General features: G+C 37.8%; 1 protein-coding gene across 1 annotated transcript; it reads left to right on the top strand.

Annotated features, from left to right (window-relative positions):
• ERP27 (endoplasmic reticulum protein 27) lies at window positions 1–16,831 on the top strand. Its single transcript, XM_090275460.1, has 7 exons — window positions 1–235; window positions 603–703; window positions 2,320–2,457; window positions 11,643–11,759; window positions 14,703–14,828; window positions 16,073–16,270; window positions 16,683–16,831. Exons 1-7 carry the CDS (start codon window positions 142–144, stop codon window positions 16,728–16,730), a joined length of 822 nt encoding a protein of 273 aa, XP_090131586.1. The 5' UTR covers window positions 1–141; the 3' UTR covers window positions 16,731–16,831.
• Window positions 16,832–17,240: the final 409 nt, after the last annotated feature.

Here is a 17,240-nt window from a genome sequence, read left to right as displayed (position 1 = left end):
TCAGAAGTTGAAGGTCCTCCTAGCACCAGCTGCAAAGTTCCCAAAGCTCTAACACCACCGCAGCCGATCCACTGCCGAGTGGGCTGCCTATCAGTGTCCCAAAACACAAAGTCCAGGGGTAGGATCAGGAGCAGAAGAGCAATGGAAGCTGCACCATCCAGATGCCTGTTTCTCTTATTTCTCTTCACATGCAAGCTGTCCCCAGATGTTACGGCAGAAATTCAAGAATCATCAGGTAAAAACAGCCAAACAAACTTGGGTGACTATAGGGTGAAAGTGTTGTTAGGAGAAGAGAAGGGAACAAGGTAGTTCTCTGAATACTTTTTTCCTCCAAACCTAGAAAATGTTCTGAGAAATGTTGTATCAGCGCCTGTGTTGCCGAGTAGAAAAGAGGGAGGTTTGGCATTATCTTTCTGAGAGCAGCCATATGGTGGGGTCACCCTCCACATGTTGGAAAAGTAAAAATAAAGCTTTGGAATGATAATAACTGCACCCCTAGAGCTCCTTGGCCTCCGTGTGAAGAGAAATGGTATAGAGAAGCTTCTTCTCTCCTCAGTACGCTGATACCTTCTGCTTTCCTCTCACCATCTCTCTCTGTGTAGATGGCTCTCATGCTCCCCCGGAACCCGTGCGGCTCACAGATGTCCCAGCGGCTGTGAAATTCATTGCTGCTGCTGAGGTGGCTGTCGTAGGCTTCTTCCAGGTTTGTCCAGTTACCCTACTAGTTATTCTCCCAAAGAACCAGAAATGTTCATCCTCAAAGGAGCCATGACAGTCACCATCCAGCCAGATAACACTACATTAGAAGCCAAGGGGCTCAGAGTTTGCTTTCTGCTTTTTCATGAGAGACCTCTCAATTTGTTAGACATGTCTCGTCTCTGAATTATGTCTTTCTCAAAAGTTCTGAGGCTACTAGCTGGGTCTCCTCATCCATGGTTGCTTTGAGACTTATGTCAGTATCTGATTGCTGGGTCAAGGGCCACAGTAAACCCAACGTCTGTCATCCAGGTGATGCATTACCAAATAGGTAGTCCTTCATTCTTCTCTCTCTCTGTTCTGAAATGTTGAAGAAGAATGATGCTTTATACATTGAAGGTGTTAGCCTCCATCTTCCAGGTTGACGGGCTAATGAAAGCAATCATAAATGAGAGAGCATAGTTCCAGCCCTTTAATCTTTCTCTGGAGGTAACATCTAGTGATTCTCACAGATGATCAAGCCCCTTCTCTCTCATTGCAGACCTTCTTGTCAGTTTCAATTCATTAATTCCAACTCATCATCACCCTGTCACTCTGTGTACACAGCTGGAAATAGGTGTGATGAGATGTAAGCAGGGGAGGGAGAGAGCACATTTTTCAGCGATGAGAAGTCTGAGCTGTAGGCAAAAACAGCCACCCTCGGAAAGGCAGGGAGGGGCAAGAAAGTGGGAATGGAAGGGTATGCAGTAACTAAAAACAGCCACCAGATGCCATCATCTGCTCTGTGAGCAATTCCACTTTGAGGAGCAGAATAAAAAAGAGGAAGCCTCAATGAACAATTAGCCTGGAATGAACTCCACACACCTTTTCAGATGAGTAAGGTGCCAGTCTCGTTTGCTTGATCCCAGGGGCAAGGCTAGCCATCTTCTTTTCTTAGTTGCACGTCTCCTTCAACCCACAGAGATGTCAGAGAAGAATATATTCACCCCTGGTTATATTACCTGGAGCTGCTGCGGGCCATGGTCCTGTGACAGGAGGAAAATTATGTCAGCTTGTGATATAGTAAGACTGGACTCAGGGTGGCTTCCCTGCCCCCTCCTGCAGGCCTGGGCTTATGAGTTAGAACAAGTCATAAACAGTATCTTTCATGGGCAACACCTCAGGCTTACACACACAGTACAAGGAAGATTATTCTTCCACATCCTGCACAAACTGTTGTTGACAAAACTAGTAAGTTTCCATTTTATTTTATTTTTATTTTGGCCTTTTTGATAGCATCTTCTTATTTTTGCATTTCTTTTTGACTCCACAAATTGTTCCTAAACATTTGCTCTCTTGGGTATACCATTGACAATGCTGCACAATTTCTCAGGCCCCTGTGACTTTGAGGCCCCTCTCAGCTACTAATAAACTGAAAGTTCTATGGGAAGACCAGATAGGAGTCCCAGGCTTAGCCACAATTTTGTAGTTACCAATGAACCCACTCAGCCCAGAAAATATTTCAATGGACACTAAATCAAGTCTCTGAATTCTAGTATGAGTGACTACATTTCAATTCCCTATTCTGATTCCATGTCTCCTTCAAAATAACCTTTGTGGGGTTTTCTTTCCCTTTGCTTTTAGGATTTAGAAATACCAGCAGTGTCCATATTCCGTGGTGTGGTGCAAAAATTCCAAGACGTGTCATTTGGAATCAGCACCGATGCCGAGGTTCTGGCCCACTACAACATCACTGGGAACTCCATTTCCCTCTTTCGTCTGGTAAGTGGGTGGGCAGCTCGAGCCTTCACCCAGTTTTTACTTACCTTACGTTGTGAACTCACAAACTTGTGAGCCTAGAAAAGTCTATGTCTTTAACACTAATGATGATGCCAGAGTCAGGAACAATGATGACAGGGATGATGGCTCAATTCAAGTTTCCCAAACAGATGCTGTCATGAAATGGAAAGCAGTCTAGACTGAGTCAGGCAATGAGACTTTTTGCTGACAAGTCGTGTGACTTAGGCAGGTCACTCGACATTTCTTAGCACTAATTTTTTCATCTATATAATAAAACATTTTGAACATATCTCTAAGATCCTTTTGAACTCTAAAAGGCATACTTTTATATCTTTGGGAGTTTATTTATATTTAAACACATATTAAACAACTACTGTATGTCTTATGCAAGTATTAATAATAAAAATATGTTAAGTATATTCTCTTCTCTCATGGATCTTAAAATATAGTAGAAGTCATAAACATAATATACAAGTATCTATAATACAAAGATATTACAATGGATAAAGTATTATAAAGGCTCAAAAGACAAAAGCAATGTAGGTATTCTGGCAAAAATATATATATTTAAAAGAAGACAACTGGACTGAAATTTAAAGGACAGATAAAATTTGGACAATATAGAAAAGAATTTGTGGTCAAGGTAGGAAAAAAATGTAACTTAGAAAACAGTGATCAGGCCAATTTGCCTGGATCTCATGGTACATGTTTCAGGGAAATGAATATAAGACAGAGAAGCTTGACTGGAATCATATGGTGGAGAAATTTGAATAGCAGCTTGATGGGTTTTCACTTAATTTGGTTGGCACAGGAAAGGCTCTAAATCCTTTAGATCAGCGGAGTAACATGAACAGAAATGTGTTTTGGCAAAACTACTCTGGCAGATGGGTAAAAGGGATTGTCAGGCAAAAGGACAAGAGTGGAGAGAATTTTTGTCAGGCTGACAAAATAGAGCATGTAACTAAGGGTCTTCAGTAGAGATGTTACAATAGAAAGTGAAGAAAAGTCAGGTCTGCAAGGATATCAAAATGATGGAAAGAAAACAAAGCTTAAACTCAGGATATCTAGGAATAGTGAGGACATATACAGAACTAGGGGTGCTGTGGTTAGTAGTTGAGTCTATAGTATTGGTAGAGTATCAAGGCAAAGATGACCAAAACGCACTGGAAATGAGAAACTGAGCAAAAGATAAAGTTTCAAGACTTCTGGTTTGAATGTCCTTCCCCTTCTAGCCTTCCTCCTATCTATCTTTTTCACTTCTTATCCAAACCTCTCTAACATGTATTTCATAGTCAGTGTCTCCAACTTTCTTTAAGCCCTTAAATATACTGCTATTTAGTTTATAGCCGGCATTGCGTCAAAACTGCCTTCATCCAGCTCAGCACATTTTCATATTTCCAAATCCAATGGATGCATTTTTAGGTCTCATTATACTAAACATCTCTGCCATACTTGACATGTTGACCACTTTTTTTTCTTTAGTCTCTCTTTCCTTGACTTCTAGAAGCCTACCTCTCCCAGTCCTCCTCTTTTGCTTACTCTCCCGGAGACCTTTTTTTCTTCCATCTCTACTACTGCCTGACCCAAAGCCCTTCCCAACCTAGGTTACAGAATCCAGGCTTCATGAAGACAGAGACCGTTTTGTTCACTACTTCAACCATAATGTCTAAAAAAGTCCTTGCTATACCAGGTGCTCATTAAAAGTTCATTAAATAGCCCTGGCTGCTGTGACTCAGTGGATTGAGCATCAGCCTGCAAGCCAAATGTCGCTGGTTCGATTCCCAGTCAGGGCACATGACTAGGTTGCACATCAGGTCCCCAGTTGGGGGCGCAAGTGAGAGGCAACCACACAGTGTTGTTTCTCTCCCTCTCTTTCTCCTTTCCCCTCTCTCTAAAAACAAACAAACAAACAAACAAAATTTAAAATAAACAAATAAATAAAATTTCATTAAATAAATATGCAAATGAATCAATTAAGGAATGAATGTGTAATCCTCAGGTAATCTAATTCTTTCTTATGTCTTACTATTAAGTGTTTACTAAGGATTTGGAATGTTTTATCTCTAGCCTAGACCTCTATCATAATTCAAATGCCTGCTGGGTCAACACCCTCATAAGCACTGCAGTCTTAACATGTTCAAAACTGAATTTATCATCAGCACCTGGTCAACCATGTTCTTCCCTCTAAAACATTTGTTTGATTGAATGGCTATGTTCCTCCAATCTCTCGTTTTTCTCATTGTACCTCTTATCTTACTGAACCCTCTTTCTTTTTCCCTCTCTCTACTTCCTTCTTCTATTGGTCTCTTAGCATCATTGGCATAGTCAATTCCATACCTTATTAATTGAATTCCCTTTACTACTTCATGTGTAATTTCCGGATTGGTATCAGAATGATGAACTTAGATTAGAAATTTGACTATGACACTCCCATCTTAAAAATTTTTTAGTATTCCCCATTTTTTACAAGATCAAAATCAATATGTTTATACATCTAGCCTTTTATGACCTGGCACTACCTGCTTCTCTATTCCCTTTTTCAGCACATTCCCACCCTGAGTGTTATCTTCTCAATACCCAGCTATACACAGTATGATGACACAATTCCACTGTTCCACACAGGCGGTTCTTCTACCTAGAATGCCACCATCCCCAAGTTCCCATCTCACTTAGCTTTACCCAGCTCAGTCCTCCTCACATTCCAGTGAGCCAGTCAGGCATCTTATCCTTCAGAGAGCCTCCATAGAATCTCCAAATTGGCCTAACTATTCCTTGATATTTCACATCTATTTTTATTTACCACTTCATAGTGCAGATCTGTATCTCTGTGTCTGTCTCAGTTATGCCCACTGTTGAAGGACAGAAACCATGACACTCATTTGTTGTATTGTAAAGGTCTACAACGTGTCTCTAGGACCCAGAAGACACTCAGAAAGTGTTTGAGAAACTAATTCACCTCCAAACTATGTCTGTGGGTGCATGAGTACTACTTTCAGCAGCCCTTTGCCTGCCTGCATAGTAGTTGTAGGTTTGGGTGTTCACTATTGTGAAAAAGGATTAAATCAAGCTCTTCTTTGAAAAGCTTTGGTGAGAAAGATATTGAAGGTTAGGTTAATGTCTTCCATGTCACTGTTGAACCATTGGTAGTAACACTTCAATATGAAATTTCTAATCAGCTACAGCTTCAAAAGTATGTCTTTCTTGGTTTGTTGTTTATAGATCTTATGAAGGCCTGATTTTAAAGTTTTAGTGCTACTAAGATATACATGTGGGGAAGAAAAACAAGTGCTGTTGCTTCCAATGTCTCTAAAGAGTTTAGAGTTTTCAACCTTTAATGGGTGCATTAACTTTACTTACGATTTATTCTTTATAAAGTCCTGGGGGTGACTTCCCAGTGCTGTTCACTCTTCTTTAGCATCTGTTTTTTGTTTACCGCTAGTGACAGACCTGCTCTGAATGAACTCTTGGGACTTCTTTGGACAGGATTATTTTGGGCCATACCCAAAGCAAACACACTGGTTCTTGTCCTACTCTGTTGGCAGGTCTAGAAGAGATTCAACTTATGCCATGCCAGTTTTTAGATAAACATTTTTTTCTCAATTTACACTTTCAAAGTTGAGTCCATATTTTAGCAAAATTATTATTTAAGAGTTTGGGATACCTGATAGTATCAACCAAAACTATTCTTTACATTGGGAAATGAGAACTTGTTGCAACTTTCTAGTACTTACTTTCATCTTAGATTTAAACTTTGGTTTCTTGTTTGTTTGTTTCAGTGCCTAATTTATAATAGGCACTATGCTAGGTGTTTTCATTGTTCTACCATTTAATTCTCACAAGAATTTGATGGAATGATTATTTTTATCCCTGCCTTATCAATAAGGAAACTAAAGTTCTCTGAGGTTGATTCAGTTGTCCAAAGTCTCACAACTATGATCAATCGATATCTGATTCATACCGTGTTGCTGACTCCAAAGCATTCCTTTTCTGTGACACTATAGTGACTTTCTAAAGCACTTATTCCTGAAGAAAACCTTTGTTTTTACTTTTAGATTCTATCTACTCTCGTGCCCTTCATCCTGAAGCCTCCTTTTTTAAACTACGTTCCCTCTCCCACTGTCTCTGCTTATCCAATCCTAGGTTTACTTCTCAAGATTTAATCTAGACACTACATATTTTGTCAATACAACTTCAGAATTTAGACATGTAGAATTTTCAAATTTAAGAACATATCTAGAGATAAATTAAAATAGTGATAAATGAAAACATAGTAAGACTATAAATGTTAACATGACTGGATGCTTGAAATACTGCAGCATAAATATGAGACCAGCAAAAGCTATATTCATGGAATGCATCACCTTAAAGAAATAACACAAGCTGATTGTATACACATCATCAGCAAAAGTTTATGTGAAATGGAGCAGTAGTAAGTTGTGTATGACAGCCTGTCTGTTTTGTATGGCAGCTTGTCTTTTGTGCATATGTCTGCAGGGAGACCTTCTGCACTGACCAACAGAACTCTTACTGTTGCCCTAACAGAGACATGGTACTGGGTTGAATAAGCATAAGCCTGTCCTAAATGGAATTTCAGATATTATTTGAACATTTAACCTGCTTTTGGTTTTCTTAATCATTCCTATTTAAAGAAACGTATTAGCCTAACTTTGATCCATTGAAATAGTAATGGAAATATAGTAGATGCATTCTGTTATTCCCTTGACAGTTATTTGTTGGGTACTTATTATAAGAAGTGCACCTTGCCAAATAATCAGAAGGGACTAGTCCATAAAAATAGAGTGATAATTAATGCAAGAATAAGATATGTCAAATTAGTAGATATCTTTCTAAAGTGTATATTTCCCCAATGTAACGTAAGCTAAGCAGCCTATAAAAAAATTTAAAAACCAGCAACATGAGGGTATTTGTTTAACATGTGACTTCTCAGTGCTATGCAAGATATTTAATGCTATAACTCTGGTATAAACTATGATAATTTTGATACTTTTTATGAAAAACTGGGTTGTTAACCAGAGAAATACATAGGAATTGAAAAGAATATTGCTGAAATATTAATTAACAAAAGAAGAATGATTCAATCTGTTGGTATAATATAAGCAGTGTCTAAAACATAAAAGAATTCATTTCAGGTACTCCTGGGGAACCTCAAAACTTTATTTTAAGGTGGGAATCTTCTGGTTTACTGTTTCTGTTTTTCTTCTGGTGCCTCTTTACTTGAAGAGAAAAATAATATGATATCTCCAGTAAACTCTTTCCAAAAACTGGAAAAATACATGAAAAATTTTTCCTCAAATCTTAGTTCCAAGGTCAGATTTTCTTTCCAATGCACTATGCAAATAATTTCCATTACAGAATGGAGATTTCCTGTTCAAATGTTGTTTCCAGAAACGCTACACATGACTACTCCAAAGTTTACTCATTTAAGAACTAAAGAAATAATCCGGCATGTTTTGTTAAATGAAACACTACAAGCTGAATAGACTTCAGGAGGGTGGTTTTTATAAAAGCTCTTTGCTTCTTAGGGAACGTTATCACTTAACATCTTCTACCTCCAGTATACTGCATTCCTTAAATCCAGAAACACCTAAAGTAACTGGCATTTCCTGTTTTCCCTGTTCTGGGAAGAGTGAGGGACTGACTGGAAAATAGAGCTAGAGGGAGGGGCTCCTGCCCAGCGCACAGCTGTGTCAGCTGAGGTGCTGGTACCAGGCCTACAAGTTTCTAGAAAAATAATCAGGAAGTGTTTAGACATATTAAGTATTAAAAAGGCCCTGATTGTGATTATAATCATAATGATTTTGACGGTTGCAATTAGCAAACACGTAAGTATGAGGGAGACATGCCAGCTGGCAATCTAAGCCTTAAGCAGCAAAGATCTGTGCGCTCATTTTCGTCCTCTCCTCACTGTTACTGACTTGGGGAGGGGAATAGTAGTAGGGTGGGCCAGGACTCCACCTAAGAGGACTTTTTCTCTTGCTTTTACATTTCTACTCCAAGCTTTCTACTTAGAACTTCTTGAATTTTAAAACAATTAAATATACAAAGGGAGTTCACAGTTCAAAATATTCTATGGTTTTGATGAATATTTTTCAAAATTCTTGTTTGAAATATAAGCATTTTCTGTACCTCAGCAGTTATTTGATAAATTTGAGTTGTGAAAACAGACATAAAATAAAGTGATAAAATTTCTATTTGAGTGAAAGTCAGCATGTCTGAACCTCAGAGCCTCACATATGGAAGGCACTCAACAAATAATTCATGAACAAATAAATGGATTATGAAAGAGCGACTAGATATACCAAGAATTTATAAAATTAGCCATAAAGAATGCATTGAGCTTCTTGGAGGTCCATATTGCTTTTAACTAACCCAGTGGGAGACCACCTTGAACAAAAGAAGTGAAAATAAACAATGGAGTCACTGTAGTGATGATAATAAAAAACAATCTTGGATTCTCACTGTTCAGTGAGTTTAAGTTATCTTTGCCTGAATTCCCTCATTCATAAATAAAAAATAATACTTACCTCTGACTTTGCTGGGTAGGCTGGGAGAAAGTTTCTTGGGGTAAAGGATGATTCTGATCCACTGCAAGATCTGATTGGGTAGAACCAGTATAAGATAATAGATGTAAGGGAAAGAGGTTAAAGAGATGTAAAGGGTTGATGGCCCAAGAATTGCAAAAGTGAACAAACTATTTTAGGGAACAGACTTATCAGGACTTAGCCTTGATCATTTTTATTTGTAGACATAGTTGCTATGGGTGATGGAAGCATTACCTTGTGTCTTTATGAGTACAAGTAGACTGGGAAAGATGAATGAAAAAAATCTGGGAACAATGGCCATATGAAGCCCTATATTTTTCTATATCTAAGTATGGTGGAAAGGTAGTTCTAAAATATAAATCTTGGATAACAGATCAGTTAACTAGACAATCCCCTCCACCAAAGGCAAGTTTTTAAAAAGCTGAGCCAAAATACGAGTGCTTTAAATAATTATCAAGAGGGGAAAATGGCTAAACTAAGTTCTAGAAGATGGAAATCCAAAAGGTAAGCCCCGTATTAGGGGTGCTTTTCATTTGGGAGGCTTTTGTGAGTTCTAGAACAAGCAGCCAAGAGGCTGAGAGATTTATTAGAGTTTTTGAGACCCTCGAAGGGCAAAAAAAATAAATGTTGAAGTCCATAGCCCAGAAGAAGAAGTAGAAGGTAAATCTAGTAAAATACGCTTTACTCCACTTTAGACCCTAAAGAAGAATATCCTAAAATCAAGGATAAGCCATGAGCTGTATCATCTCAATTCCTGAAATTAGATTAGGATTGTCATATATGAATGTAAAAATATACACACCTGTATATATACCTGTAGACATATATAATTATATTTATATGATCATATGTATAATCTACTCTTAGCCATATCATATATAAGAGCTGACCCTCAAGGTAAAAGAGAAAAATCTTAAAACAGAGAAAAGAAATTACCTTTAAAGTAATCTCAAAGGGGTAATATTGAGGTTCATAGATGACTTCATTAGAAAGAATGGAATGCAGAATTTAAATAATTCTATCTTGCAAAAACTAAGAGACAATAAATGTCAACTTAGAATTCTACCCCCAACAAAAATAACCTGCAAAAATAGGGTGAAATAAAGATATGGAAAATAATCAAACTGAGAGAATGTCACCCAACAGAACTAATTCATGCTAAATAAAATACCAAGGTTATTCTAAGCAGAGGGAAATAATTCCAGATGGAAGTTCAAAAGTGCGGAAAGAAATGAAAACAAATAAAAATGTAAATATGTGCATAAATGTAAATATATATTAACTGTATAACAATGATAATAATATCTTGTGATATTTAGCATTACAACACACAACAGTAATTGCCTACAGTCTTAAGTGCGGGCCAAGGAATGGTCTTGAGAGGAGGTAAACCGTATTAGAATGTTCTAATGTTTATATTGTCCAAGAGGAAGATAAAATTGCCAATTAATATTAGATTCTGATAAGTAAAGAATGCAAGTTGTATAATCTTTAAGAAAATAATTAAAGCCTATGTAACTTCGAAGCCCATAAAGGGAAAGAACATATAATACAAAGTATTCAATCAATTCAAAATAGGCTAGAATTTTTTTTTTTAATAAAAGGACTTTGGAACAGGCAGAGCCAATGGCAAATGTATATTTAATTAAATATCAGTAATTACATTACAAAAATAACAGGTTAAAAAACAGATTACCAGACTGGATTTAAAAATATAACAATGTGCTTTTCATAAGGGTCATGTCATTTTAAAACATAACAACACAAGAACACAAGTAAAATGTAAAGATAAGAGGATAGAGATAAACCATGCAAACACTTCCAAAAGAAAGCTGGAATAAGTTTGTTAATAATAAACAAAGTAGTCTATGAGGCAACAAGCATCCTTGGAGGTAAAAAATGGCACTTCCTAGTGATACAATTTCAGTTTGTCCAGAAGATTTAAGAATTCTAAATTTGCATTTATTTAATACATCACCTGAGAATATAGAGACAGAATAACTGGAACAACTGTAAGAAAAATGGTTGAATCTACAATCATACAGGTATTTTAACACTCCTCTCTTTATAGAATAAGCTGGTTAAGAAAATCAATAAGAATATAATAATATTAACCATGTGACCACATGTACATACACAGAATTATTTCATTCAAAAACTACATTTTAAGGACACAAATAATATATAGAGAAGTTGAAAAAAGATATAAATGTAAAAATTAAGCTAGAAATTAATAACAAGAAAAGTTTAAAGAAGAAATATGAACAGAAATTTAAAAACACTTTGAACTGAATGATAAGATAATCTACATATAAAAATTATGGAAGCATGTTTAGCCTTCTAAGAGAGCAGAAAGCATTTCTGCTCTTCCTTAGATAATAAGGGCCTGTGATGACATTTGCCACATTTTGTGGGTCATGTCTGTTCACTTCTCTGTATCCCACAGGACAGTGTGTTCTTCAAGGGCAGGGAACATTTCCTATTTACCTTACTGTTCTTGGAGTTCTAGTCAGTGCTTGACATGTGGTAGATAGTCCAGAAACATTTGTCAATGAATGAATAAAGACAGAACAGTGACAATTTCATTATTTTTGTGTTACTCAGGTGGATAACGAACAACTGGATTTAGAGAGTGAAACCACTGAAAACATTGATGACACCAAATTAACCCGTTTCATTGAGATCAACAGCCTCCGCTTGGTGACAGAGTATAATCCTGCGGTAAACAACAGCCCCTGTCTCCTGCAGCTCAAGTCCCCGTGTCAGGGAGGATACATGTCTTTATAGCAGAAATCATTTCCTCCAGGAGTTCTGATCCTTTGACCAATTATAACAGTAACTGCAATTAATGGAATACCCTACTTGTTTATCTTGTCATTCTTGCTGCAGCCTTTCAGGTTGATAGACTTGTCTCTATTCAACAAAGAAACAGAATCAGAAAAGTTGAATGACCTATCACATGGCTAGTAAGAAGGAGAGCCATAGTGTGAAGTTGAGGTGACTAATTCAAATACTTCTGAGTTTTGTGGCCTGCCAGTGATCCAAGAAGGCAACCCTGATCCTAGCAACACTCTAGACCATGCTTCTCAAACAAAAGTGCAATCTATGCTGAAGGTCCATTTTTCCCCCTACAGCGTCAGGAACCAATACTTCTATAAAATGCAATAAAATACATCAATAGAAAAAAATCTTAAAAAAATAAAGCCCACTGATCACGTCACAGGTATGTAAAATTTCTATGAAAGTTTTTAGGCACTTTTTTCTAGTGCCGAGTAACTAACAATTCCAGGCCCAGCACCACCTGTACACACCTAGACCCTCATGGTGACTCCGCTTTCTTTCCACATTTGTCTTCTTTTAGTGTTGCATGCTGAATGCAGCCTGGGTAAAGGGGTTGGTATACTTGTCCTGATCATCTTCTGGCTTTCTAACACCCTACAGCTTATAGAATTACCTTCTATAGCCTGCCTTTTATTTTTCCCGACAGAGATCATAGAGTGATGGAGTATTAATTTCTAGTGATCTACACCAGCTCAGTATTGCTGTGCATTCTCTAATAACAGTGTTTCATTTACATGCATGTCATGATTTTTAGAAATTACAACTCCCTTCCCCACCCTATTCTCATTTAATTCTCACATTGAATTTCTGAGGTAGAAGTGAGGAAATTATTTTGCCCATTTTATAGAGAACATTCAAGATCCAACTGACTTATTCAAGACCACACACTAAATAGAAAAGGCATAATTAAAGGAAGACAATTTAACTTATGATACATTAGTTCATACTGTCTGTTTCCATCACACAGGACAGGAGTAGGGATGCAGAAAAGTGATTTCCTCAGAGCCACGCGACTAGCAATGTGAGCTTCAGAGAAAGCCCTCTCTGCACTTGCCCCTTCTTTTCTCATGACTGGTCTGTCTGACTGAATCCTGTGCTTTTTCCATTGCCTTATACAGCCTTCAATAAAAAAAACACCTCTTATCCTGTTGACTAAAATCCTGTCCACCTGTCCATGTTTGCCTTCATGGAGTGGTGATTCCATTTTCGCTTTTGCTAAGATTTCAAACACATGCACCTTAGGGGGATACTGGCAGCAATAATTAATAAGGCATTTTTCTCCTAGGCTATTGTCATTCTCATCGTGTGTCTATAGAGCTTCCAGGAGTGCATGTGGAACCAGAAAAACTGATCTTCTGGTCCCTGGGTTTATGGTCTCAGGGCCCTGGAGTTGGGCAGCCTAACTAAGGCAGGGGCAAGAATTGGCCTTCTGAGTTCTTATGCCTGGCCATTCTCTATCTTAGAGAACAAAGATAGTTTTTTTCTAAGTTTTATGTTAGTAGTGAAGGAAATCTCCTCAAGAAGAAATTAAATAAGAATTTCTTTGAGAAGCAAGTTCAGTTTTATTATGACTTCTTCATGTCCCCAAAACAATACTTTTCTCATTTAGAGACCTGCCCACCCTACAGAGCTATTTCTCAGCTGCTCCTGGTGCAGAAGTGTGCACCAGCAGCAACCGGGCAGAAGCTCACAGGCATGCCTTTGGCCTGCTGTGCACTTTTAATGCACACATTCAATCCTTGGCTTCAAGGCAAAGAATCAGGCTGTGTCTATTAGGATTAAACTAATCACTTCTGACGCGTTTAATCCCTTCTGCTAAAACAATGGTAATTTAACTTCTTGGCTTTGATTTCTTGACTCTTCCCAAGAATTATCCTCATGTCTATTCTAGCAGGGTAGATGCATGCTTTAAATTTAAGTAGCAGAATCTAATCAAACAAGAGATAATTATTTAACATCTAGCCTCCTGAACTTAAAATCCAAGAACTGGTTTTAAACTACAGGTAGAAATTTGAAGGGAAGAACCTATTGCCTACATGTTGGCCAAGAGAGCTAAAGAAGCTCTGCAGAGCAACGTACACATCTCAATACACACATTACAGTACGTCAAACGGAGAGTACTTTGAAGGTGACCAAAGTTTAAACATGTAAGAATAAATATACAATTTTTTATAAATAGATTCCGGGTTTTTAAGGGAGGTCCCCCCTCATATCTGTTGTCTATTGATATATAACAGATTATCCTAAAATTTAGCATCTTAAAACAGTAAAAGTTGATTGCACACAGTTTCTGTGGGTCAACAGTTTGGGAGTGACTAAGCTCAGTGCTTCTGGTCTTGGCCTCTTGTGAAGTTACAATCATTGGTCAGGGAGGTAATATTATCTGAAGGTGCAACTGGGGATGGAGAATCTGCTTCCAGAATGGCTCAATCACATGACTGGCAAGTCAGTGCTGGCTATTAATAGGAGGCCTTAGTCCCTTGCCATGTGAATCTCTCCAGCATTGGGACTTGTTTTCCCAGGAGTGAGTGATATAAGAGGGCATGCCAGAAATCACAATGCCTTTACTGACTGCGCCTTGGAAGCCACACCCCATCGTTTCTGCCATATCCCGTTGGTTACTCCATTCAGTGTGAGGACAGTTGACTGAAAACCAGAAGGTGAACCTTACTGAAAGGTATCTGTAAAGCTAGTTGCCACATGTGTCAAGGATGAAGAGCTCTTATTTACATTATACCCTACCCAGTCACTGGGTTACCATTAATTTTTGTTTTCTTTCTCCCTCTTTCTTTCATTCTACTATAATCCATTTCAATTTGGCAGACTGTGATTGGCCTATTTAACAGCATGATTCAGATTCATCTTCTTCTGATGATGGACAAGGCCTCCCCAGAGTATGAAGATAGCATGCACAGCTATCAGAAGGCAGCTAAGCTCTTCCAAAGGAAGGTAAGTCTGGCTTGGGAGACACCCTTTTGAAAAGTCAGCACCAGGACAGTAGAAAAAGAAAAAATGGAGCTAGGGAAGTAAGATAAGTAAGGAAAACTAATATGGTTAAGAGATAAAGTAAGAACTAGGACATACTAAATCACATGACTCTGATATAAAATTAAAGATGTTGTATTTTGTACTTTTCAAGACCTGGATAATTATGTCTTTCCACTAATGTGACAAAGTCTATTGCTTTTTTTCTACACTGAGAAGTGAAGATAAAACAGAGACCCAAAGATACTGAAAATAAAAATTACCTATTCATTACAATGTTTTCCTTCTTCTCCTAATCTCTTGAAGTTTTAGACCTCGGGGCTTATTTCTCATATCAAACACTTATCACATACCTGCTGCCTAATGAATGTTCAGTACTTGGTGCCCAATGGACAATCAATCAATCAATTAATATTCCCTTCCTTGTGCCATTCTCCTTGATATCACCTAACAGTAAAACTTCAACAACTATGTGGGAAAGGGAGAAGGTGGGTGGGGCAGGGGAGAGCAACAGGGGGGAAATGGGACAACTGGAATAGAAAAACAATTTTTAAAAAAAACTTTAACAACTTCAAGGTTAGGGTGTTGAACTAAATTACATGTTCAATGGTAACTGTCTATTGACAAAATAAGCTGGCTTTCTGGTGGTTGTTTCCATAACACTATAAATTGTCAGTGTTACTGAATATAGATAATTCTTTAACCACGATATTATAAGAAGATTTCTACTTTAGATAAAAGGTTTGATTTAATAATATAGAATAGTTAGCATGTCTAGCCAGAAACTGTGCTAGAAATACTAAATGCATCCTCTCATTAAATCTCCCCCAACAAAAGTCCATTTTGCCCATGAGAGCACTGAGACTCAGAGAGGCTATGTGCTCAGAGTCACCCAGCTAAATAGTGCCAGAAGTAAAATTTAAAATTAATTCTGGGCTTTTAACCATTAGGCTCTACTAATTAATCCCTAATATTAACCACTAAAGTCTCTTCCAATTCCATGTTCTTGAAATTAAATCAACCTGATCAAAGGGATAAAATACTTAAGCAATGCAAAGCATGCACAGATTCATTCTGATTCAATTGAGATGTAAATTATGTGGCACAAACCATAAATTCAATCTGAGTAAACTGTCACAGTTACGAGGTGTCTCTTTCTCCCCAGGACCTTAGATAGATCTTTCTCTTTCAAACTTCTCCAACTGCAGATCCTTTTTATTCTGGTGGACAGTGGTTTGAAGGAAAATGGGAAGGTTATATCATTTTTCAAACTAAAGAAGTCTGAACTGCCTGCTTTGGCAATTTACCGGACCCTTGATGAGGAGTGGGATGCCCTGCCAATGGCAGAAGTTTCTGTCGAGCTTGTGCAGAACTTTTGTGATGGATTTCTAGCAGGAAAATGGCCGGTAAGTGTGAGACTACAGGGAAGGCAAGTTGAGTTTTCTTCCTCTCTGTGTTCCTGTTACTTCCTTTGGAATAAAAATTATTTGGCTCCACTGGATTTTATTAGGAGCAGAGGTATTTGAGAACATGGAAGATGAAGCCTAGATGCTTGCTGAGATATAGTCAGGGAATAGAACTACAAAAGCATTTTTGGAAAGGTCTTGCTTATTCAAAGGAGCCGAATTTTGGATTTCACCATTCTGCGTACAGTACTAGTGGGAAACAAATCAAATTCCATACAAAGAGTTCATGAGATAACAATTGCAGGTAGATTTGGGACTTCCAGCAATAACTAAATAGCTCAGTTTTCTAATCTTAAAGCTCAAAAACGAGAGTGGACTCTAAGTCTAAATATCATGTCATGATGTTTTTCAGAAAGAAGATGATGAATCAGAAGAAAAGACTCAAAAGGTGGAACTCTGAATTATCCCTGATACTTCTGCATACCACCAAGTAGCTACTCTGTCCTGAAAAAAGAAGACAACTCAAACCTCAGAGACATTAAACAACAAAATCATGAGGCCCTGCGCGCGCGCGCACACACACACACACACACACACACACACACACACACACAGAGCTCCATTTTCTTCCTTAAATTCTCATTTACTCTCCTTGAGCTTTCTTTTAATTTGCCTATATTCTCTCATTACCCATCCAATTTTCGCTTGTGCCTTCACACCACGTAGGCCCATACACTGTAGTACCATCAGATACCACTGGATGGAGGCTTTAAGAGAAATACTATAATAACACTTTGAAGACAAGACATGCCTCAAGGGAAATTTTTCTGATTTGTCATTTAATATTGTATTTGGGCCCTGCACATGACTTACACATAACATAGTTTCTTCTCTATTAAGGCTACCTAAAGATTGAAACTCTAGTTTCTTTATAAGTACATGTCTTCCCTCTGATTCAGGGCCAAGGTCA

This window comes from Furipterus horrens, unplaced genomic scaffold (genome assembly GCF_987537825.1).
Source record: "Furipterus horrens unplaced genomic scaffold, mFurHor1.1.pri manual_scaffold_4, whole genome shotgun sequence".
Classification (NCBI taxonomy): domain Eukaryota; kingdom Metazoa; phylum Chordata; class Mammalia; order Chiroptera; family Furipteridae; genus Furipterus; species Furipterus horrens.
This window is presented reverse-complemented; position numbering and strand designations above follow the sequence as displayed.